Genomic DNA, 25,680 nt, shown 5'->3' on the forward strand with positions numbered 1-25,680 from the left:
TTGAATTTCCCCTCAAGAGTTACATCGTGACCATTGAACAGCTTCAAATTCATTAGATATAAAGCTACTGACAAGGGCAAGTTCTATTTTCTGGTCTTTAAACTCAAACTAGCCCAGAAGAAAAAACAGCTAACTGAATGCTGAAAAACACCACAAAGAGAAGAAATGCAACCTGTATGCAACAAAGCCATGATGCTCAGGTGTTCTCACACTGCTTTCCTGTGGAGTGTGTTTGTACCGTATTGTCACTGAGTGGGCCAGGAGCTGGGCTCGATGATCCTTATGACTCCCTTCCTACTGAAGATGTTCTGTGTTTCTCTGATTAACACGCCTTTTGTACCACCCGCTAGTTTTATTTCCACTCCAGTGCAGCAGGAAATGATCCAGTGTGTGATCCTTAAACCAGTTTGAATGCTACCTCCATTTACAGCCATCACAACATAGTCAGCACAAGTGCTGTAGATTTCTTCTGCACAAAAGTACCAGTAAAGCAACACCGTGTGAATAAGGTTTACCCAGACACGTAAGGGAGGCTCTATGCTACTTCGTACCTCTCCCATCAAGTATTTTTCTTGTAACATCTTGGGAAAGTGGAAGTCTATAATCACTTTAGGTGAATCAAATGATGTTTTTTCAAAGCTTCAGTGAAAGTAATTGTTCTGAATTGTGGCATGAGACCAGGATAACATACTTTGCTATTTCCGCTACTACAAACAACCAAACATTTTCAAGCAGGCATTGCCGAAAACAAGAGAGTTTCGCTTTTTCTCATTTGCCCACACCTATGCTTTTAGTAGAGGAAAGGTGATGATTTTGTGTTGCATGCTCAGAACCTTCACAGTGCCTTTCCATTCCTAGAAGAGTTTGATCACATGTTCTTGTGGACTATTTCTGTCAGCATTTACATCATTACTAAGAAGTTTGGACTATCATTTTTATTTTTATTTGGTTTTATTTCTTGACATCTTTTGTAGAAGCATTAAAATCACTTTCTGTTTCCTCCTATCTACCCTTCGCAAAGAATTTATATGTGAATTTCTGGCTCGAGATACAAATAAAAGTTGACTTCTGTCAAATTTGTGTGCACAGTCTGTCACATTTCCTGTTTTGCTGGTGAAAACAAAAATAAACAGCAGGTGAAGCCAAACTTTGAAATGAATACTTGTATCATAAACTCTAATTAACTGGGTTCCTGTCCTAGAAGTGGTAATGAAGAATGTGTACATGTAAGGATAAGTAAAAATACTTTTTAAATATTCTAGATGTGCCTTGAAACTGAAAAATCTAAATTTACTTATTTTCTGTCTCTTCTGGGTAATTCTTTTTTACTCAAATGTGGTAGCAGTTGGTTCAAATGGCAGCTGTCGTTTATTAAATGTTTATTAAGTGTTTATTAAATGTGAAGCGTATGGATGTTGTTGTTTGGACTTGGAGAAGAAAAAAAACCATTGAAATTCTAGTCCAGTTTTCTGAAACTGAACTTGGCAGATACATAAGGAATGCCAAAGGTGCTCTCTGTGGCTTCATAGCTACATTGTTTTATGTATATATATACATAAAGCACAAAAACATGAGCACTGCCAGCCTCAGGGTGCTCGTTTAACTGGACCATCAGATCTCCTCATGTGTGACTGCTGTACCTCAGGCACACAATTGCCTTCCACCAGAATTAGACACTTACTTTCCAGGCAAAAACGTGCAAAATATGCTATCAGCACCTCAGTCGTGCTGCTAACTAATTTGACCTTGTTCTCAGAAATGATTCCTGTTTTCAGAATCTGAAAGAAGAAGAAAGGAGAATTGAGTCCATCAGCAATTACAACAGTAATCATGCACATAGAACTTGTGATTTCAAAGTATTTTCTGCCTATTGAATCATTTACATTTGATAATTACTAAAAAACTAATCCTTTCTCCCCAGTGTACTGACATTCTGCTATTTAGAAGGAAAAAAACATGACACGTGTTGCCAAGTGAGTCAAAAATACATTTGTTCTTCAAGTTTGCAATATGTTTTGGCTGTAGCAGTGTGTAAAAGCACATTTGGTTCCCAAGTCATATGATGAAGGACTAGCTTTCATAACAAGGAGCCCGTCTGTGCTACTTGCATCAACAGCTTTTTCCTCTCCTATTAAGTAGGAGGAATACGAATCGAGAGCAACCTAAATATGGTCGCCACTTGTTTTGTTTTGGCATAAAATCCTGAGAATTGATGAACCCAAGCGTTGTAGTTGAGAAAAAAAAAATAGTCTTCCCATTCATGTGAAATTTCGACTGTTAACAGTGGATCGAGTAGCAGTGTTAACACATTCCCCTGTCGGATGGCATGCTGCCTTAGGTCAGCTAACACCAGCAGTCATCAGCAGTTAGGAAACTTGTCACTCGACTCTGACGGCGGTTTCTGCTCTCTCAGCTGTCAGTCAGGTACTTTTCCTACGTGGATGTTTTCCTTGGTGACCCATCTGTACTTTCTGACCAAAGTTGAAAGTTGAATTTTTTGAGGGATGGAGTTCCATGTATATTAGGCTTTGGAAAAGAAAACCCAATCCAACATGAGCTTCATATTGTCTCTATGATATTTACCCTGCCCTGTGATACCCCTGTGCCTCAAAAGACAGCAGTGCAAAAATAAAGCAGAGTAGCTTTTTTGTTGTTGTTGTTGTTGTCAGTGATGAAGATCCTCAGACTTTCTCATCCCCATGTTTCTAAATCGGTCAGTCACCCAAAGCAGGCGCTGAGAGGTGCCAAAGGCAGCCAGGAAGCTGCTGCCATGCTGCTCACCCACTTGCAGAGAAGATTAACATTAACATACATTCTCCCAGAAGAAGCATCCGTAGTTATTAGCTGCAAGTCTTTAGACTAACAAGGCCATTTCCATCGCAAGGAGCTGCTCCATCCCTTCAAACAAGGACGTGAGAAAGGACTATAATTACAGCTTTCTGTTGAAGTGTTTACTGCCCTGCCCCTGGGAAATTAAGTCACTGTAAGGATTTTTGGGTTGTTGCAATTCCTTGTGTGGAATAAACAGTGAAGAGCAGTAATTACTGCTGCTCGTCTTCCCTCCTGCCCCTAAGAACTCAACTGCAGCTATTACTTTCTTGGGGAACAATGAGCAAGATGGCAGTAGGATTAGTCACTCTAAACAATATTCTGAAGCATGTGAATGCAATTCAAATCACTAGTTTTTATCAAATGAACGGGGGCACTGATTTTAAAAACAACACATGATGCTGGATCGTAGCTAGAAATCTCATCTGGAGACATCTGTTACCTCTTCTGCATTATTTAAAAAAATCTGAGAAACACTGCTCTGCCTAAATATAGGAAACATTTTGGTGAGCTTGAAGGGTGCAACTTAGAAATACACTTAGTGCATAAACTTTTTTTAAAGCAGAGAATGTATCTATTCGGAGGATGGGGGCAAAAGCAATGACAGCATGTGAGTAAGGTGCCAAGGAACTTAAGCTTCCTGTATAGTACAGGCCAAAAATAAGTTCTTCTGAAGCGTGACTCACAGTAACTAATTTTAGGTCCCTAAAGTAAGGCTGTCTGAATGCTCTATTACGTGTTTCAGGTTGGATGGGTGGCTCAATGTGATCTAAAGCACACATCCTGCACACTGATAGAGTTCTGTTTCAAGAGTCCCACATGTAATAATTTTCTCAGGTGCTCCTGTGCTCTTTGGAAAAGAATTTGAACAGAATGGGAATTGAGTCATAGAATCACCTAGGCTGGAAAAAAACTCCAAGATCATCCAGTCCACCATCCGCCTTCCACAATATTCCCCCACTAAGCCACGTCCCTCAGCACAACATCTGCATGGCTCTCTGACATCTCCAGGACGGTGACTCCATCACCTCCCAGGGCAGCCCTTTCCAGCACCTCACTCTTTGGAGAAGAAACTGTTCCTAATATTCAACCTAAACCTCCCTTCACGCAACTTGAGGCCATAATTTGAGTCCAATTGTGAGGTGTTTAAAGTGGGCACCTGTGCAATTTGTAAAACTTTATTACACAGTCAGTGCTGACTCAATACAGGCAGCGTTGCTATCTTTAACCTTCCATTCTTGGTGGTTCTGTTTACGAGAGTGTTGGCAGTAAAATTCATCCTCAATGGTATTGATTCATAAGATATTATTTGACCTCTCTTTAACAGCTAATGCTAGTGGGTTACTGTTCTTACAAGGAGTGCAGTCTGTACAAACACGGGACCAAAATTATCCCTTGCAAAATCATTTATAGCAGAGCTGATGTTCCCTCTCCACCTCCTGTTCCCTTTAGTTGCCTTATTGCGTAAGATTTGGAATGCAAAGTAGTCTTACCTCCACACATGAGAATTTAGCTTTCACAGTCTGTTCCATCTACATATCTGAAGCTCCTGAAGATATCCCTGGAAACTGTTGTTGCTGTAGGGAGATAAAATAGTAGACTTGAGCCTCATTATAGGAATATCCTGCTGATTTCTTTCCAAATTATTTGTAGCTATTTGAAATGAATAATAATTCCTCTGATATGAAATAAATGCAGCCAACTCTGGAATAAAAGGCATTACCGTCTTTTTTCTTCCCCTCTTGAGGGGCTGGAGCACGGATTTTTCTGCCTCACCATTTTGCCAAACCGGAGCCAGAGGCAGAAGAGCATCTAATGACAGCAAACTTGCAAAGCTCTGTTCTACACATTCTGCCACTGCAGGAAATCGGGCAAACAGTCCCTCAGCAGCCATCAGTCTCTTGCATAGACGCTGCTCTTTAAGGACGTGGCAGTTTCATACAGTCACTCCATGTTTGGATCTGCAGCAGACCTCTCAAACAGTTACTCCAGCTCTGCAGACCTTATCCCCCCCTTTTTTTTTCCCAGTGGTAAATGCATGTGTTTCACCTTCATCTGCAGTTCTCAGTTCTGTGGCTTGTCTATTCAATTCTCCCCTTCTGGTCTCCTTCTGGTTCTTAGGTTATCACAATGGCTACTACATAGAAAGCTTTGGGCAGGATTTATCTTTCAGAATGGGAACAAATCATGACATTGTAACTTGCTTGATATTATCCAAACTTCAGGAGTAGTCCCACTGACATCCGTGGGACACCACATGCAGTGTGCTTCTCAGCATTAGAAAATTACATGTAAATATATATTTAGAAAAGCCTTCAAAGCCCTTTTGAATACGACTGATGGATCAAACCTATGAACAACTGTTCTTCATCCTACGACATCTACAGTCTCTCCTCTTCTAATTAGTCATTAGCTAGAATATGAACGTGTGTTATTCTGATTAAGAAATTTGGCAATATGTATTAAAAAGAAAAAGTCTAAGGTCTATTTCCCCAGCCCAGGATAAATCAAACAACAGACAAAGTCCTTGTTTGGATTTTCAAACTTGTTGAAAAAGTTAAGGCCGAAAAAAAAGAAAGTTGTTTTTCATGGCTGTATCTTGTGTGGTTGTTGAGGCTTTAACTCTTCCAGTGGATTGCTCACTGTCTCAGTGTGGAGTAGCAATATTTAGGTATTTATGAATTACAGAAGAGAGGCGAGCACATTCAAACATTCCCTTAAGCAACCAATCCTTTCCCTCCTGCTAAAGAATTGCCCATAGTTTGCTTCCAACTGCATGGCTTTATGCACTGAATCTGCGTGGTCGACTTTGGCACGTTTCTAAATGTGCTTAGCAGCAGCTTCTGTCACAGTGCATCATGAAGCCATCCAGCAGATTAAGAAACCTTGGAGGGCATGACATGAAACAAGCGAAGAGCTATTTAGCAATCATTTGGCCCAATCTGGCAAATTGCTTATGCTTATATCCTGGTGAAATAATTGTGTTGGGGCATGACTGTGACTATGGAGGTCCCATTGACTAAAGCTGGGATTCAGGAAACTCTAAACTGATGGGATTTATTGTGTGTGGTGTCCCACTAAGAAGAGATCAAGGTGAAACTGACTGCAAGTTAATATTTATAACTGTCAAAAAAAAAAAAAAGAAAAAAGGCCATTTGGAATAGAAGGAATGTGCTCTAATTAGGGAACACAATAGGACTGTAAATTCCGAGAAACTCCAGGGAGAGGGAAAAGTTGCTTCTGCCACGTTTCTGTGTTGTAGCTTAAAGGCCAAGCCTGGTGGAAAACTGAGCCATGGTTAGTGCAAAACTGGAAACTGCCCCTCTGCTGGACAAAGTACTGAGAACTGGGTGAAAAAATGAAGGGGCTTAAAAGACTCAAGGAGAAAGAGGAGAATCTGTGTTGAACAAAAAGCACAGAGAAGATACCTCGTAATCTCGCAGAGAGCTCTGCAGGACAGTGCAGTAGGCGTTAGCTGTTATTTCCTCAGGCATGCAGTGATACCGCTATCTACAACACCCATGTGTTTTCCTTTTCAGTAACGCTGCAGGAGATGAATGCAGAATCTGATTTATACTTCCTTGGTTTTGGCAAATGCATGCTAAAAATCCTGTAACTGTGCCATGAATTAATCTGATGACCTCAAAACCTGATGAGACACAGTTGGAAAAATGGTTGTCCTTAGAGATGTGAGCCTTGCTCGAGTGGAGCAAGGGGTTGGTCATCAGTACTTGGAACAGTACCATGAGGCTCCAAAATTTAAATAAACTGGCTCAGAGTCACTCTGGTTGTCCCCAGAAAGTGAACATCTCTGAAAAGCAAGCATTTTGAAATGGGAAGTTGGAAGGAAAGGCAATTTTGCGTGGTGTCAGGGGTGCCTGGGCTGTTACCAAGTCAGCATCACTTTCAGATCTCAACAGAGCTTAGAACAGCTTGTGCTTTAGGTGCCGAGCAAAACACTTCTGCTACATCAGCTCCAGCACTGAGATTGCAGCCGTGAGAATGGCCACAGAGCTGAGACCACCATCCCTGTGTATCGACTGCCATCACATTGCTGCACACAGCATTGTATGGCGGCACCCAGGTCCCCAGGAGCCTTTCAGGGAGTGGCTGGCGCTGTCAAAGTTGCTCTGCTCAATCTCTTTCTGATGCCAAAACCTTTCATGTTAATCTCTTCTTGTTTTTCTTCCCTGGATTCCCAGGCTCCATGCCATTTTCTCTCTCCAGCCCACACAAATAAATCTTTTTCCAGAAAAGTTTTTAGTTTCATTAAGATTGATTTCAGTCAGTGTTTGCTGTAAGAAGAGCTTCAGAAAGAGCAAGAACAGCTTCCTGTGCCAAGACTACAACTTAAAACCGAAGACAGAACCAGGCGTGCATAATATTTTACTTCCCTCTGTGCACTCTCCATTTTCTTCAGCTCATGGAAGGCAGACCTGAGTCACAGGTTGTATCACTGTGTCTAATAGCACATAGATGGGTTTTTCATCTCCGTATTCATCTGCTTTTTAAGCTCATTTGTTGTTTTAAGATGAGGAATGGCTAGAATGCGATATTTGGTACAGCCGGAGTTGTGCAGCAGCCTGCACTGTTTTGGTCCATTGACACTTTACATACCTCTCTTCAGTGCTTTTCTGGACAGACCAGAGCATCACATCGATCTCAAAACTGGCTGCAGTAACTCCAGAATCAGTCTGGAATTATAAGAGGTTCATTCAGAAACCAGCACTGCGTTTCATTGTTTGGTGTGCTTTTGTTCTGCAAAATACTTTGTTTAATAACACAACTTCAGCTGTCTGAAACGTTCAGTCATTTACTTTGAGATGCTGTAGCTCTTTGCTGTTGCACTTACTTTTACTCCCCAGAGCTATCTAAAACCATCAGCAAGCTAACAAGTGATTTCCTTTTTCCCTGACTATTGGAGAATAGTTTGTACGAGTCCTATCACAAATCCCCTTTGAATTTCCTTGACAAGTTTCTCTTCCCCTTATATTTGCTCCTTCAGTTATTAATCTACCAAAAGTCTTTTTTAAACCTTGTGGAAGATTGCTTAAGCAAAGGATTTTGTCAGAGGCTTTTTAAAAATCCAGAAACACCACATCAAACAGATCCACACTTCTCCAAATAACCACAGATTTCTCAGAAGCGTTCAAGTAGATCTGAAACGTGAATTGAGGCTAACAATATACATGTATGAATTCATTTTACCAAAACAAAACCAAGCATTTCTACTAGGTTGGATGGGGAAGGCAGCATCTAGGGTGAAAATGGATGGAAATCGAGGTCTGGCAACAGTGACCTTTCTAGCAATGCGACAAAACCATTTGGTTATGACAAAAGAAAGAGGACAAAAACCCCAAAATATGATGTCTGCTTTGTTACCTTTGGCAAACATGAGGCCTTGCCTGTAGCACATAAACTGCATGAGATCTGCTTCTGGAGCCTCAGCACACCTAGAAGCAAACAAATCTTCCTCCTGACAGGTGGAGATTTTTGCCAAATTTACTCCAAGCTGTTTCTGAAACACACTCCCCTCATTCGGTTGGAATCAGCCAGCAGATTAAGTGCTTCAAATCCAAAAAACAAAGTTATCATCCATACAGCAAGGCTTGATTGAAATATCTGATGACAAATGCTTCACTAACACATTTCAAGGTTCTGAAATACTAATTAGGCCTTCTTTTTGCTGCTTTTGAGAAGAAATAGTGGGCTAACGCAGTTAATGAGAATTAATCAAATAGTTTCACAGTGCTGCAAAATGTAATAGCTGTCAACCCACCTCCATTATACACTGTTCCTTTACCAACCCACACCTTCGTGCTTTCTTTGATCTTTTCCAGAGCCCCAAATCCTCCACAGAGCCTGACATCATTGTTCTAATGGCTGTGGGAAGGGTAATGTTTAAACTTCCCTTTGTTCAATGGGAATAAATAACTACCTGCTTTAAATGACCACATCTCCCCCTCTGTGCCTTGTGCAAGAAGAGAAAATGTTATAACCATTGGCGGCAGATTGGTCCCTGCTTCACACAGATGTTAATGTGCTTCCTTATGTGTGGATAGATCTTAAATGGAATGTGAGACTGATCTGCTTTGCTACTGAGCCATAAGACTAAGATGCTAATGTGCTCTTTTCAAAGGGTAAGAGGAAATCCTGGGCTCACCCCCTTCTCCCAGTCCCAGCCAATTCCCTCTACCTTTCTGAGCCCCCTGATGCCCAGTGCAACTTCAAGAAGCATTAAGTTTTAAATTAAATAATTCAAGAAGTACAGAGATCACACAGACAGTGCCAAAAGAACAGCCTGCAGAGTCGGGGACTTTAACGATCTGCTCATGCACAGTGCTTTTCCAGATGCTTTTGTGCTTTCGTTCATTTAGGATCCTATCTAATTTGCATAAAGCTCCTAGGTCTCGGATTCATAACATTAAAATATTATGGTTGAGTTGTTCCTTGGTTCATACATTGCTTCTAAATTCAAGTTATACTTAGCTTTTGAACTGAGATGATACCCAATGACATTAAATGTTGACGGGCATTACAGTAGGTGAGTGAGTGTTTAGATTTGACCGTGGGGCCAAGGATAATTTGATCCACCATTTCAGTGGGGAACTACCACACCTAACCCCAAATTTCAGCCTCTCACTCCTACACTTGAGAGTTCAGTGGCATACGGTAGATTTTAGTCACAGTTCTGTTGGAGTGTCTCTGCTACAGGATTCACCAGTTCGTCCCCTCGTGTCTTATTTACTGACATCTTGTTATTTAAGCAGATTTCAAAATGATGGATGTGTGACTTCACAGCCACTTGCATCCTATTGAGCGTTCATTTCTGCCGTGCTTTTCAGTTCTCCGTTAGGTTTTCAGACCAAGATTTTAACAACTATCAACTGCATCCAATTTACCCGAGGATTCTGTTTTCTACAGCATTGGAAACACTATGCAAAGCTTAATTGAGACTGAGAAATCTGAACTTTTTGCTGGTAGAGGCTGAGTAGTTTGTCATCCTAACCGTTTATGTGAAGGAGCATTAAGCAAAGCAAGGAACTGGCAAACAGCAGTGAAAACATACTGGAAGCTGCACCAAAGTTCAGCAACAGCCACACGTCGGTGTGCAGCTGGCACTGTGTGGGCTGAACCCAGGGCATGGGGAGGGTGCAGTGCAGTGCTGACTCACGCTATGGCAAATAATGTTATGCCTTTTAATACACTGGACAAACACAGACTTGGAAACAGTGAAAAACATGCAGCTGAGCTTTCTGTTTGGATGAAGGAATCCGAGAACAGCTTTCAAGATTGCTGAAAAAATCATCCTTTTTTTTTTGTATATTTGTGACTCCTCCATTTTCAGTTGATATAAATACATTTCCTGCAGATTTTCAAATAGAATAAATTGAATTGCAATCAGAGATTCAACTCAAAAATGAATAAATGTCTCTTTAATAGATTTTCATAGTCTGTCTAACCCAGAGAAAAGTATCCTTCGTTTCACAATCGCACCTCATTCCTGTCATGGCTTTCTGGCAGTATGCACATTTGTAAACAGCTGCTGTCAAGGATGAAGCACACGGAGAGCAAAATGTCATCAGAAATCTACAACAAACTCCCTGAGAGCTCACTGGGAACTGCAGCCACTGCCATTGAACCTAGCTTCAACAAAACAAGGTCAAACATCCCATTCGTTTATGTTTTTGTTGCTCTCTCTTTTTTTATTTTTTTATGATCTAATAAAAAAACATAAGAAATATGGTAAGCTTTGTTATGTATGTACACAAAATGTATCCTTTAGGCTGCTCCAAAACTAATGCCTCCTATTTTGTGATGTTGGCCCGTAATAACAGAGGTGGATGATGGTGGGATGGCAGCAGTGGTGAAACCTTCCCATCAATATCCCATTGCATGCTGTTGCTGTACAACAGAGGGGCAGTCTGACAGGATGCTGTCTGACATGGGAGTGCATAAGAAGCAAGGGTGTGTCACTGAATCCTTTGGTGCCATACAAAAGAATGGCACCAAAGACATTCATCAACACTTGCTGAAGGCAGATGAGGACAAAACAGCAATCAGAGCACAGTGAGGTGGTGGGTGGTGCATTTCAGCAGTGGCAAAAGTGACACAAAAGACAAGCCACATTCTGGATTGCCCATGCACAGCTGTCACATCACAGAGTGAAGAGGGTTTCCATCAGCCCATACACAAATTAGCTAACAGTGGTTAGTAGTGAGAAAAATAGTAATGAGTAGAAGAGAATTTGCTTTATCAAATAGATTTAGTGTGCTCTTTGTATGTGCTGCAGTACCCATGGAAATAAACATGAGGCATTGCTTTGAGAGCAATCGGTGTATATCTCTTGCATTTCTACTTGCTATAGAAAAAAAAGGCATGGGCTCCCTTGCTCAAAACACAGAATTCGCTGTACTTCTCTATCAGTGACTTTCTCTGTGGTCATCAAGGATATTGCCCAAAACATTTTAAAAATACAATCTGCACACAAGGAAGATTACTTTTAAATTCAACTGTATCATGGCTTAGAAGACTTTTAAAACCCATTCTGATAAATAAATAAATATTGATAGAGAAACAAAGAAGGTTGCACGTGGCTTGCAGAGAACAGTGCATAAACATTTTCTCATCCAGGAGTGTGATTTTTACATGAACTATGACTGCAGGATTTTGGAGCCACACGAGATACAGATGCACCCAGAAGAGTCTTTGGAGGTACCACAGCTCACATGACCCACCTGCTTCAACACTTTATCTCAGGTAGCAGAACAAGCTGGCTGTGATCTCTCAGGGATCTGATTTCTACCAAGGATCAAGGATCCCCGTCTCTTCACTCACGGCATCTGCAGAGCTGCCTGGCAAACGCACCCAGCCCAACTGGTTGATTGCTGCTCAGCCCCTCACACTGCTGTGCAAACTGCTTCTGCCCCAGTGACAGCAGCAGCTCCACGTCCAGGAGGCTCCACTTGCAGGCAGCTGGGTCAGAATAGTGCAGACCCTCCCCAGACCTCATGGGACACATTTCCCATCCTCTCATCCAAGGGATCCCATACTTGGAATGAGAAGGTGGCTGGAGCCCCAGTGGGTGCCTATGCCTAACAGGAAACCATTCTCTCCAGCAAGCAAAATGGCATGGGGGAGCCTTCACCAGGAGAACAGCCCTCAGCATCTCTATCCTCTCCATCCTAGAATGGCGTCACCAGGCCCTACTGATGTCAAGAGTCAGCCTTTGGTTCTTAGTCCTATAAGTAGGGGGACCCTGCGCCCAGAACTCCAGCCACTGAGTGAGAGACACCAGCTGCTACTTTGTGCTACAGAGCAGAGCGTTTCCTTTACCCAGAAGGCAGGATGGAGTGCCCACCGGCCAAGAGGCAGCAGTTAATGGGAAGCTCCACACCACCGAGCCGATGGAGGTGGACTCCCCTGAGAGCAGAGAAAGCCATGGAGGTGGATTCAGGGCCCGAGGAAGAGCCAGTGGAGGTCGATCCGCCTCCGTCGGGGACAAGCCACCAGCAGGCCACTGCTCTCAGGAATTCCAGATCCCATCCCTGCCATCGCAGCGGTGTGGGGTCCTGTCCGCCTTCCCCCACATGGCCGCCTCGATGCTGGCGCTGAGCATCCTGTCCTGTAAGTGCACCACTAGATAATAGAGCCCCAAATTTCAGATCACCCACAGGCTCACATGCGACATTCATTTCCTGGGATTTTTTCTTTTGGCATCCAAGGATCCCATGAACCCATTCTTCCCATCCCCACACCCTCCCTCACCAAGACCCCTCATCTCTTCACAAAAAGGAAAAACAAGGGCAGGGACTGGTATCCTCTGAGCTGCTGTGACAACAGGAGGAGTCTGGAGGACGGACCCGAGCTGCCTGGGGCTGTGAGGAAGGCTCAGAGCTGGTACAGAGGTGGCTGCTGCTATGGAGGAACAGAAAACTTTGGTGCTGATGGGAAGAAGGGTGAGGCTCAGAATAAGGATGTCTGTTCAACATTGAACAATAAACGAATCAAAACAAAGAGAAAAGAGTAGAAAAGAAAAAGCACACAAACAGTATTAAAAAAGATCCCATCTCACAAAATTACCAAAACCAATAAACGTTCCTCTGTTTTTTTGGAGCTTGTGAGTCTGTGTGTGGATTCCTGTGTCTGCTCCTGGTCACTCCAGTATGGGAAAGACGCAGCCATATGGGGTGAGAGCCCAGGGCCTCAGGGCTGGGGAGGGACCGCACACCTGGCATCCCAGGGCTGGCTGAGGGAGCTGCCTTTGGTCAGCACAGCAAGGCAGAGGCTGGTGCATTTCAGCAGAGAGTCACCTTCGCTGCTACAGATTATTATGAGTATGGCAACAGAGGTTGTTGTTAATTGCTGGCAAAAATGCACAGCTAATGGTGCAGACTATGTTGGAAAATAGTGTTTTGTAGCTGAGAATTCGCTCTATCAAATATTGTTATGGTGCTCTTTCAAATCAGTTGTATTTACCATGGAAATAAATAGGAGGCATTACTTTTGGAGCAACATATGTAGATACAGCACAAGACAATTCCTCTTTTCTTAGTGTGGCCCAGGCAAGCCACAAGCTTGGACACTCACGCCCTAGAAAGAATGAAGACATAGTGAGTAAGAGCTTTAATAAAGCAGCAGCCTTCCATGGCATTTAATACTTAGCACAGTTCTACATGAAGAATCTCCCAGCAACTGCTTGGAAAAAGCAGAGCATCACAACGTTTACACAGCACCATCTCGCCATACTCAGATAACGAGCTTACAGTTCTGTCACTCTAGAACTTGAATTACTTTATGTAAATAGCTTATGATTTTAGAGCAAACGAGGGACAAATTTAAGTCCAGTAAACACAAAATTTGGTTGCACTCCTATAATTAGATCAGTGCAGGCACGGTTCTTCCCCTGCATAACACTTCCCTTGCTTAAATGGGCCACTGCACAGGGGTGGAGGTCCTCCCACACAGACCTACTGGGGCTCTCATTACAAATGGATCAGGAAACAGGTGGCTGCAACCAGCCCACCTGACTGTGCTTTGGGTTTATTGCAAATTTGACCTCAAGGACTTTATATCTAGCTTCCTGAATCTCAAGTTTGGCAGTTTTAATTTTTTTTTTTTTAAACTTATGGTACAGCTAAAGGAAAGTTTTCACGTTGTGTTTCAACGTGAGAGTTTTGCACAGCACTACTTTACATTTTTGGCTTGCTAATTTCACACCCAGATGCCATCTCCCAGCAGAAGCCCCTTCTTCTGTGGTTTTGTACAGAGTGCTTAAGCTTGGCCAGAAGAAGTAAGCAGATGGGGAAGTTGCATCAGGAGTGTTTGTATGAATGTAGAATGTAGAAATACTTCAAGTGTTATTAACTCAGCATCAGAGCTTAAGCTTGCTCAAGTATAATTTTTCCCTCTGGTGACAATGCTCCCACCCTAAGAGCCGCACTGCAGAAGAAGAAAACAAGGAGGAGCACACAAAGCCTCGATCTTTACTTCAGTTGCTTCTTCCACATGCATTATGCTCCCTTTTTAAGTTTCTTCTAAATGTGCCCAGTAGGACTGGTGGCCAGTATTGTTGAAGCCCTTGTTGGTCAGGAGCCCTGTCTTGCTTTGAGCTAATGCTTAGAGACTGAAAGATATCCTGTAATTATTTATGCATTTTTAACACTTTATTAGTTCTACAACTAAACGCTGTCAATACATTTAATGCAGAACAAGGCAAACAAAGGTTCTGTAAGAACCCCCAGAGGCCTGTCATGTCATCCAGGCTTTGAAATCTCACCTGCAGTATTTGAAGAGTTAGCCACTCCATTGGAAGGAAAGTGCAGGAGAAGGCTGTCTCTTCCTTTGTAAGCATTCAAGATTAGGCCTTCACACATTTTGTTCTACTGACACGTTGTAAACAAAATAAAGACTCCCAAAGGGTCTCAAACAACATGAAGCCTGCAAAAGCAAAACTCCTATTAACTTTGTTAAGAAATTAAACTTCCAGAGTGAATATAATTTAGGTGGGGGGGAAGTAAAGTAATGAGGGAAACAAAAAACTACTGAAAAGAAAACTAACTTAGCTTTTTACTAAAAAAGCAAAGAAGAGAATAATGCTTTAAAAGACAGACTACATATATTTGACATAAATCACATTAAAACTTGAACACATACCCTAATTTACACAGCTTGAAGCCCTTTTCCTGAGCACTCATTACTCTCCAAACACCAGCAGAGGCTAGGGAGTGAGAGCTTCTTTTATACAGAGCTTTCAATATCCTTTGGGAAAGCTCTCATCAGAATCAGCTGGGAGCCGTTGGTAAGTGAGTCAGGTTTAGACTTTGCCTCAGGTAAAAAGTGGTGAAATAAAATTGCATAAATGATTAAATAATCTAGAGAAAACAATAGATAAAAACTTCAGATAGCCAATGGCAGAGAGAGGGGTGAACTCTGAAGAAAAGTCAGGAAAGTTAATGGTTGGTGCAAAAAGCTCTACGAAACATAGAGCAGAATTTCAATCAGACAGGTTTGAGAAAGAGCCATAATACATAAAAATGGTGCAGGGAAATAAAAGACAGCTAGAGGCTGAAGGATAAATTAAGACAGCAACATGGGAGGTTATGCAGCTTACAGAATATTGACATGAACACCAAAGAGTAATTTTGGGAGTAGGAAACATCCAGTGGATGTGATGGTGTCGTATCACAGAGAGCCACTTAGAAAGAAAGCAGGAGAAATTGTTTAAGAAAGTTTCAATGGTTTTCCACCTATTCTGAACAGGAAGTGGACAAAGAACAGAACTAACAAAGCTACAGCTTTCAGAATAATCTTATTAACTAACATGAAATGTATCTAAGTGTAAAATCCTTTTATCACAGAGATTGCACCTGATGGTGGTCAGTGTCAGGGCCCAGAGGACATCAGTAGGTCTAATTGTCCTGGTGAGCTCCATCTGGGACCTCTGCTCCTCAGTCATGAGGCTCCATTCAGGCTCAGAACTGAGCACTTGCACTTGCTTTGAGCTGCAGGGCTGGGTCTCTGGCCTTGTTGGTTAACTATAAGTTGGCTTTGTATCATGATCTTATTTTTTTGTTTTTTTTTGATTTTTGGTTGTTGCTATTTAAGATCATGGTGTATGGGGGTACTGATGGCTTTTGATGTTCCTGCCTGCCCTGTTCAAGTGCTGTGGGAGTGCACCTGTAAGTACTGGTATCTGTTTCAGTTCCTTGCTCTGCACTACTTGTTCTGTTTCTTGAGGTATTGTTCTGATAGCACCATTACAAATTCTGGTGTTTTCTAACAGTGATTCTCTTCTCTATCCTTTCTTCCATGCGGTGACTAGAAACTGGCCAGTGAAAGAAGCTTACTGTGATTGAATCAAGCACTAGGAGGAATTTCCAGAGGCTTGATGTTTAGAGTAGAAAAAAATGACTTGATGATGATGATAGCCTTTTCTAGAACAGCGTTTCATTTTTTTTTCCCCCCAAATGCAACAAGTTTACTGAGAAAAGCAACCTTCTAGGCTTTCAGAACAAAAAAAATCCTTTATAAGCAAACTTAAGTTGGAGTAATAATTGTTCTCAGGTGCTACTGTGCTGGGAGTGGAATTCAATCTGAATATCAGAAGTGAGAATACAAATGAAAATAACGTACTCTGAAAGAGACAAGAATAAAAGCAAACTAATATGAATTCGAATTAATAAGGTTATGGGATGATCAAAAGAAGAAAGCTTACAGTGAAGTGAATAGGGACAAATAAAAGATGAATCTTATGAAAGAAACTGCTGTGAGCCTAACAGTGACCTGTGTATATTGGTGACATAGAGATCATGACAGGAATTTGTCTTCCAGGAATTAATTACAGTTGCTGCTTTGCTTTAATAAGAAAAGGTCACCAATGAAGCAGAATTTCATTGACTTCACACAATCTAAATTTCTAGATGATATACGTTAAAGCTCTTTTGCTAAGTAACGTATTTGAATATTGTTTGATTATTGATATTGACAACTTAGACCCTAAAATACTTGGGGTTTCGTGGTACTGTCTTTTGGTGTTCTTGGGGCTGGATGTGATGTCTTTCTCTTTTGTGCTGTTACGAGATGACGAGAAGCACGATGTCATCTAGTGAATGAATGGAAAATTATGTTATGGAAAATTGGAGAAAAAATATTGAACTGGCTTCTTGTGGCAAGGAAGATGGGAGGAGGAGGGCAGCAGATGAGAACTTCCTGGTTCAGAGATGCTCACAAGATGCATTTCCAGCTTGAAGTTGTGCTAAAATAGATAAGAGCACACAAGACAACAAGAAAACTTATTTGAGAGGCAGGATTACTTTTTTTTCAACCCCGTGATAAAACAAAGGCTGCCGTTGCATTTTGCACCTGCAGATCTAGCCCTCAGTACCATCACTAACCCTAATTTCAAGGTCTGAGTTGCAGCGCTTTGTATTTTCGACAGGACACCGTTTCGGTTTCGACCCGTTCTTGCTCATTATTGCCGATAGATGGCAGCAAATGACCACAGATTTTCCGTCCCTACCGCAGCCCGCTCCGCCTTGATGGCTTTCTGCAGCATCATCCTATTGAAAACCAAAATGGTGCCGATTCTACGGTAGCAGAACGTAGGACTGCAGTAGAGGCAGAAGACCTGATTTAACGTGTTAGAACGTTACGGCGAACGATGGAACTGTCGGTTGCGTTCCCGCTTCTAGCAGTGCTGGTGCGGCTGGAAAGCGCTTTTTGCAGTGTTGGTCTGCTTGCAATTCCCCTGCAGTCTTTACATCAGAACGCGTGAACGACTCGGGCTGTGATGCGTTACTCTGGGTGGGGGTGCTGCCTGAAGGGGAGAGCCAGCAGAACGACGATTTGATTTTTATCGCAGTCACTCTTGGCAAGAGGTCGCCGAGTTGCCTCAGCTGGCACACGACAGGAGCGCGCCGTTCCGTCGGTCGGCGCGGAGCCCCGTGAACGCCACACACACGGCACGGCCCGCGCGGCGCCTCGCAGTCAGGCGATCGCGCTCCGGAATCTTGAGCCTCGCGCGCTGCCGTCCGCGCGCCGCTCGCTGACGGGACTCGGCGGCCCGGCTCGGTTTCGGCCCGCGGAGCGCTTGCCGCACGGCAGCGGCACTCCGTCCGCACGGCCGCCATGTCTGCGCTGACGAAGGCCTCCGGCGCGCTCAAGTCGGTGGATTACGAAGTGTTCGGACGAGTGCAAGGTAACGGCAGGCTGCGCGCCGGCTGGGGCGCCGGTGCTGAGGCGGCGCCAAGGGCGCGCGGCACAAGCGGCGATCCCTGACTGTGCGCATGCGCGCGGGGCGGGCGGCGCCGAGGCGTCGGCTCCAAGCCGGGTGGGCTGGGGGGCTTGCGGCCCCTCGTGAGGGGAGGCGGGTGGCTGTGTGCCTCGCCGGAAGGCCGGCCGTGCTCCGCGAGGTGCTGTGCCGAAAGGCCTTGTCTTTACCTGCGGTCAGGCCCGCGTTTTCTGTCAGCGTGCTGGCGGCAGTTCTGCCGGGTGTGAGGTCAGGGCAGTTCCCAGACTCTGTTTTCATTTGAGAAACCGCCGCCAGCTCCGTTAGTGAAAATGGTCGGGCAGCCTGCGCTCCGGGTCAGTTTCCCTCAGGATGCGCCCCTGTGCAGTTCGTAGTAAACTTCCACAGCTGAGTTTTTTTCTTTAGGAACGGTGCTGTTTGAAGTAATTTCATGCTGTTTTTCTTTCTTTTCTAGGTGTTTGTTTCAGGATGGTAAGGCAATGTCTGATTTACCAGTTGTACCTTGCGGTGTAGCGTTTCCAGTGCTAAAAATAGGGCAGCTCATCTGGCTATAAACACGTCCACTTGGTGGCTTAAGGGCTAAGTTAAGTACTGTGTTTAAAAGAGGACTTTTTTTTTTTTAAATAAATGTATTATTAAAGATATTTTTAGAAGCTTATTGATGCGTTGTTTGCATGATTTCTAAAGACTGCCTGGCTTGTGTTGTAACAGCCACAAGATAGACATGCAGATAGACAACAGGCATGCAATATAGACAGGTGTACAGATCTTTAGAAAGGGTAATTCAGAAGTGCTGAATGCTGGCTTCTGAAGCCGTGCGTTCCAGTTGAAATTATTAATTGCATTTACAGTGCCACTATTTAAGGAAGCTTATGTTCCCTTGTAGCCGAGCGATACGGTTTCCCTGACTGGTGTCCCAGCCAAAGTTTTCCTCATCTGAGCTGCATGCTTGAGTAGCAGCTCAAGAAACAAGAGATGCATTTTTCCAAAGTTTTGTTGGAGCACAGTGAGCTGTATTTAATATTAGACCTAAAAGCTTTTTCAGCATCGCTTGTATATTGTGAAATAGCTCAGAATTGCAAGTGATAAAGGATTGCAGCATGATACATCTTTAATTGTGCTCTACAAAGTGGGAAGTGTCCCTATACATCATGTGGTAAGCAGGTGCAAGCTTGTTCTGACTTGTTTTGAGCTGACCTGCAGTCATGTGAACGCGTACAGTGTCAGTCCTGAGCTAACCATCAGTATTGAGAAACACCTTGTCAGCTGCATTCCCATGCTCTTGGACAGCTTGGTAGGGAGAAGCTGCTTGTAATCAACTTTTAAAACACTTTACATAAGTATCAGCACCATTCTGTTGACTAAATTACCTCCACATTTTCCTATTTTGCAGTGTAGTTATATGACCTGAAGTTTGGCTGTTGGCATTTGGAATAAATGCCTCAAGAATACATATGCTACATATCTTGTCACTGAACATGTAAAAAGCAAAATGGAGGAAGCATCTTAAAGTAAACTGGATCCTAATGAAGAAGTGCTAGTGTTAGCTGTTCTTTCACAGCCCCACAGGGAATGAAACTAATGGGTTTCTGTAGAACAGCCATTCTGTTCTCTGCCATTTCAGGGTTCAAGTATATGAAGATCACACAGATGTGTTTCATAAGTACATGAAAGAAAATAAGAACTTTTTTTAAAAAAACAAGGTATTTGGAAATTGCTGAATTTTGTTGCTGTTTTTAAATAAGGATAGAACTTAAGGGGTGAAAGTCAGGTGGAGAGGATTTAGACTGAAACTAGAGACAATCTCTAAGTTTGCATGTGCAACATGTTTAAAGAGCCTGGAGACTGATTGCTGAGGAGACAAGTGAGTGGTGATAGGAGCTATAGAAAGGGATAGGTAACCTAGAAGGGGTGGTAAGTAGAGAGGTGCTCTGGGTTTGGTAGAGTCCTGTTTAAAGCTGTTAAAGAGTCTGTAAACAAAGAACAAGTCTCAGTTCTATGAATGAAAAAGCTTGCACTATCAGGAGATCTGTATGCATGTGCAAATGATAAAGCAAGCAGCAGGATGAGCATTATGAGCAGGGTGGGGAATCATATGCAGCATGTTTTTTTTGAGAAAAGTATTAGGAAGTGTATAAATGAATGTGGGAATTCAGTGGTGCATTTATAACGACATGTGAAATGGCATTCTTGCTGCTTCTGCTGCAGTTGTAGGGCTGACAGGACTGGCTTAATGTCTGAGTGTGAGCAAAGTCAGGTGTTCTTTGTTTTGTTTCTGATGTCAAACTTAAATGGAGCTTTAATTGGTGTGTGTGTGATGTATGTGCTGACACTGACTGTCCTTTTCCATTACTTTTCATACCAGTACACAGAAGAGGAAGCTAGGAAATTAGGAGTGGTTGGCTGGGTTAAAAACACCAGCCAAGGAACAGTGACGGGCCAAGTTCAGGGCCCAGAAGATAAAGTAAATGCAATGTAAGTATCTTTGTTTTGTTTGCTCTTACTAGTGTGATTTACAGAAGTATTCTTAATCCAAAGTAACAAGTGGCTGTTTATATCAGTAACTTAGCAGTGCTTTCCAAGTGTTGGCTTTATTTGAGGAGTTCAAGGCACACGTTCTTGAAGCTGCAAAAAAAGCCTTTTTGCTTTAACAATAGTTTGTGGCATCAGTCAGCTTTGATTCCTAGGGTTGTGCAGCTTGTCATTGCATTGCTCCAAAATTGCTCTTTTGAAACCCAGGGAAAACCAGGTGTTCATAAACAGAACAGGTCTGTTTAACCTCAGAGTTCCTCTGTGAAGAAACACTGAAGAGCTTCTTGAAATACTTGTTCAGTTTTTACTTCAATGAATTTGAAGAAAACTGACTTCTAAGTATGGGTTTTTCTGTAAAAACAAACAAAAAACCAGCATAAATACACATTGGAGCAAAGGTTTGTATTGTCTGCTCTCTGGAAGTGTGTTTTGAAACATGTTGGTGCCTTTAAAAGAAGAGAGGATGTTTTTATTAAATTGCTGGTTTCCAAAAGCTTAAAGGCATCCCTTTGGGGTGCTACCTGTAAAAGCAAAAGCCAATTCCATTGTTCCCAACCACGTTTTTCTTCTGCATGTGTAGAGAGATTGTTTGGAGCTTTTTTTCAAAAGAAAGTCAGTGGTTTGTTGTGCTGACAAAAGGATAAGTGCTGGTAAGTACAACTTGACTTTGCAGGCTTTATTGCAGGCAGGTAAATATCAGTGCAAATTCTATCAGTGCTTTCCAGTACACGACTTGCTTCAAAGCTCAAAATGAAATGAAGGTGTTGGCTTTGTAAAAGGAAAATGGCGTCGCTCCTTTTGGTAAAGAAACTTGTATATGGTTATCTAATGTGACTGAAAGAGCTGTAGCAATTATTTTCTTGTCTCTTGAGCTTGATACTGGACAGCTTTTGTTGGACTGCAAAGCGAAGCCAGAGGTACGTTAGTTGTTTCTGAAGTGAATTCTTATTTTGTAGGTTACAGCAGTTAATACGTTGCATTTAATCCTTAGGGATTTGAAAAGTTAGTGTATAGTTGCCATCTGTAGTAAATCTGTAACTGAGGAGGAGCGTGAAGTACCGTGATTTGGTTTGTGTGCAGAGGACTTCTTGTTGAAGAATACTTGTGAAGTGGGCTGCCTCGCTCTATTCAGCAGTTCCATGCAGAGCTCGGTGTAACTGCTGACGTGTGGCTTTATTTGCACGAAACTAGGCTTGCTGCAGCGTTCTCCCATTGTTATTTGTGCTTTTAAAGGAAACCCTGCTTGCTCCTACACCAGGAGGTTTGTATATGTAACATGAGATCTTCTTGCAGAGCTGCAAAATTAGACTAACGAGACCAGGCTTGTTCTCAAAGATGAGGCAACATAATGGCTATTCTGAAGGGAAGGGAAGCTTTCATTTTTCTTTGTTAAACCACTTCAAATAGGGTCAGCCAGCTTGACTGGGACAGTGAGCTGTGACAGTGATGTTGAAGCTTTTGATGTACATTGTTTGTGATATTCAGAGCAAATAAAAAGTTACTTTCAGATGTTGTTTCTTCACTTTAAGTTGGAAATCTGTGTTTTGCTTTGACACGGGAGTGAATGTTTCAATACTGAGATAAAAGTGCAATTTCAAACTGCACGATGAAATGCAGACTACTAAATTTCCTAGAGTAAAATGCTGTAGGAGAAATTTTGCTTGCTCCCTGTGTGGGCTCTGATACGTAGAAAAGGAAAGATGGTGATTTCATTTTTGGTAATAAATTAGTTGACTTGCAACTCCTCCCTCTGCACGTGCATGTGAATGGCTGTTCTGTGAGGCTTTTCTTTCTCTTGCACTGCGTGGCAATAGAAAATCACAATAAGATTGATGTTTTGAGTTCTTGAAGAATGTTTTTCAAAGTTCATAGCATGCTTTCAAGGAATTGGTAATACTTAGCTCTCTAGATGCAAGGGTTATTTAAAATGGAATATTAAATGAGAATAAAATGAGGTTAGCTATTGCTCTGGATAATTGATATAAATGAATCCTAAAAATGTTTCTGTTAGCATTGAGATCAATAACCAGGGGGAAAATCTGGCACTAACTTCCTATGCAAGGTCTCTTTAGTGTTGCTTTTTTGGCTCTTCAGAACTTAAGAGACTGTGTGTGTGTGTGTGTGTGTGTGTGTGTGATTCTTACAAACTGGGAGACCTTCATGTTAAAAGAACACTTTGAGGGAATCCAGTACCTCAGTCAATGCTGTGGGGTATTTCAGGACAGTTTCCTAATTTACGTATTGGAACATGTGTTATCTTATAAATATCTTGGCAGTCTGCTTTGTTCAGTGTGTCTCTGGGACAGGTATTTTCACACTTGTTCACGTTTCCACATTAAACTTTTAGGTACAAAATTGCCTGATTTATTTTTCAGATGTGCAGCACTTCCACAGCTCACATGTTAACAGTAGTAAAATGATTTGACTGTCATTCACCGATGCTTACATGTTAGTATTGCTTTTTGGGGGAGGAAAGAGGAGTGCTTTGGTCTGTCATAAACTGTTTATTTTTTCATGGTACTATAAAAAGAAACAAGGACATAGATTATAGAGAGATTAGGGATGATCTTAGTGCAAGAAGGTAGAAATAGCAAGAAGGGAGGAGAGAAGGATAAGAGCTCGAGAGGAAAATAAAGGGAAAGCATAAATATATGGGGAAAAACACAATGAGGCACTTGGAGACCAGGGCATGCTTTTGTTCTGGGGCAGAAATGCAGCAGACCTCAAACCCAACTGTTCTCCAGCAGCTGTCCTTTGTTCCTGATTTTCTGACCCTTCTTATTCTGTTTGGTGCTGCTCCTTGAATTCTGAGGCGCAGTTAGGAAACATTCAGCACAGGCTCAAACCAGTCTCTGCATGGTTTTTATGCAGGCCATAAAGTAAAACATGGTCTGGGAGGAACTGAGGGCAGTCCTGGGGATCTATTTAAAAGCCTGAGATGGAGGGTGTGAAGTAGAACAAGCATGAAGTGGATAGGAAAAAGAGCATGTCAGGGAAGATGTGTTTTGAAGATTATTTGTACGGGTGAGTGGTAGGAAGTGCACAACACCTGCAGGTATTGGGAACCTGCTGCTGGAGGTTGAAAGTTCAACTTTGCTGTTTTGGTACTCCTTTATATGTGGTCAATTTTCTCTATAAAAATGTGTCCGACGATTTGTAAAACGTGTTTCATGAAGGAGGTTATACGTGTGGTTTTATAGACCAAATAATGTGCAAGAAAGGGGCTGACAGCACAGGGAAGGCAAGAGTCCCCTGGCAGCAGTGACACTGGTACATTGGTTCTGTGCTGGGGAAGCCTACCAAAAACACATTCTTTAAAAGGTGAACTTGACTGCAGGGGCTGACTTGGTCCTTTGGTTGGTGGGTTTATTGTCAGCTGAATACAAATGTGGCTGATCTTTATTAATTGTAAGAAAAAAATCCTGCCTTTTTTAAAGGTAAGGAGCCAAATACAATGTTGTGTGTTAGAACTGCGAAACTAGATGTGGGAAGGCAGCCAGAATCTGTGTATCTGCTGCTGCAGGAGCCTGGTGATGGCAGCCTTCCTTCTGCATGCAGAGTAGCGTTTGCTAATGCAAGTCTTGGTTTCTTTCATCCTGCCAGAGAAGCTAACCGACCTTTATCTGAGCCTGCTGTTGTTTCTTAGGCAATGTGCTGCAGCCTGGATTTTGTCCTGAATCATAAAAGTAATTGTTTCACTGCAGACAGAATGATTATGATAAATTGTGAAAATGATGTGCAAACCAGAGTTTGCCCTGGAACATGTAACAGCTCAGCAGGGATGTTCTGACTTTGCAAAAATAAGTGGAAGATGGCACGAATGCAGAGGGTTGGGGCATGAGGAGTGTTACACATGCAGCAAGTTTCATTCCATATTGGTCTATTCACTTGGTGCTGAGTGGGGATATAAATGTTTTTGCTGAATTCAGAGTGGGCAGGCTAATTTCTTTGCTGTGTTCTATGGTGAGATCGCACTGGAAACTAGTGGAATTTACTCTGAATTGCCCAAGGGTAGGATTTCACATTTTTAATTTAATTGAAATAAAGAGTAAGGTATGAGTGTGCAGTTCTTGATTTCTTTGCTTTTTCTGTTCCGTTTTCAGTCTGTTTTTAATGAAAATATCTTTTAGTTTCTAGGGATAAGTGACTTCTAAATTAAAAGAAACATTTAGCAGCTACTTTGGTGTTAACTGAGAAATCGTGCTGACCATCTTAAAAGGTATTTTTAATCAATCCTGAACTTTCTACATGTAAAATTTCATAGCCCTTGCTTTTTAAACTCTAGATGGAGCTGTTTGCTCCCTAGACACATTCAGCCACTTGTGGTTCATTTGAAGTACATCTATTTTTACTCTTAATGGTAGGCTCCATCTTTTCTTCGCAGTGACCTTTTCCCCGCAGTCTCTTCTAGTCCTGTTTTCAGCTGTAGCCCCACATGGGCAACACTCCTTACCCTCGGGTACTAAAAGCCCAGTCTCAGTCCCTTTCCTGTCTATAATGCAGAGAATGTTCAAGTTGTGAAGCTGAGTCAGTGCATTTCTACAACATCACACATGAGGACTTAAGTGATACCTGGACTTCAGACCTTAATGGGCTAGGCAGTCCTTTGGTTTCCTTTTGCGGGAAGACTCAAAGTACAAGGGCTTTCATTGTAATATCTTCTGGTTTTTCTTCCACTTTATTCATCATGGAGGCAGAGCATTGGCAGTCAGTGTGGCTGTTGCCATAGCAACTTGCATTGACAGGCTGGAAGTAATTTTCCTCAGAGAATTTTTTGAACTCTGACATATCAGTTATCCTTAAAAAGCGCTCTTGCATGTAAATCTCCACAAAAATCAGATTTGAAATTGGGGCAGCACTTTAAAATGTAATATCGTAGCACATGATTTTCTTATTTGGACCAAATAATGCATAACAGCACAAAGAATTTTTTTTTTCTTGCCTTAGTAAGAAGGCATTAAATTATAAATTATTGTCTTGGAAGTTGTTTTAAGTTAGTAAACTATTGCTAATTTAGATTTAGCTTTTAGTTTCTGTATCAATTCAGAGGAATTTGTGTTAACTATACA

The 25,680-nt window shown here is 42.3% G+C and overlaps 1 protein-coding gene and 1 long non-coding RNA gene across 9 annotated transcripts in view; one reads left to right on the forward strand and one right to left on the reverse strand.

Moving 5' to 3' along the window:
• Positions 1-932: 932 nt before the first annotated feature.
• On the reverse strand, positions 933-15,596 carry LOC122155310. Of its 8 annotated transcripts, none has more exons than XR_006167242.1 (7): positions 14,986-15,596; positions 14,609-14,769; positions 8,212-8,396; positions 7,447-7,523; positions 6,258-6,373; positions 4,323-4,406; positions 933-2,898 (listed from the first exon to the last, which is right to left on the reverse strand). It is a non-coding gene; the product is annotated as an uncharacterized LOC122155310 (long non-coding RNA). The 8 variants fall into 8 exon arrangements; XR_006167243.1 differs by having other exon boundaries at positions 933-2,526; positions 14,986-15,595; XR_006167238.1 differs by having other exon boundaries at positions 933-1,778; positions 14,986-15,578.
• Positions 15,597-17,893: 2,297 nt separating this feature from the next.
• The window catches only part of ACYP2 (acylphosphatase 2), a 46,371-nt gene continuing 38,584 nt past the window's right edge, over positions 17,894-25,680 (forward strand). The window contains exons 1-3 of the mRNA XM_042809159.1: positions 17,894-18,028; positions 18,534-18,550; positions 20,445-20,554. Of these exons, the coding sequence (XP_042665093.1) occupies positions 17,959-18,028; positions 18,534-18,550; positions 20,445-20,554 (197 nt within the window). The 5' untranslated portion in view covers positions 17,894-17,958. The remainder of the gene's footprint in view (positions 18,029-18,533; positions 18,551-20,444; positions 20,555-25,680) is intronic.

The sequence above is a fragment of the Centrocercus urophasianus genome, unplaced genomic scaffold (assembly GCF_019232065.1).
Source record: "Centrocercus urophasianus isolate 14NV4802_14NV808 unplaced genomic scaffold, USGS_Curo_1.0 seq_10, whole genome shotgun sequence".
Taxonomy (NCBI): domain Eukaryota; kingdom Metazoa; phylum Chordata; class Aves; order Galliformes; family Phasianidae; genus Centrocercus; species Centrocercus urophasianus.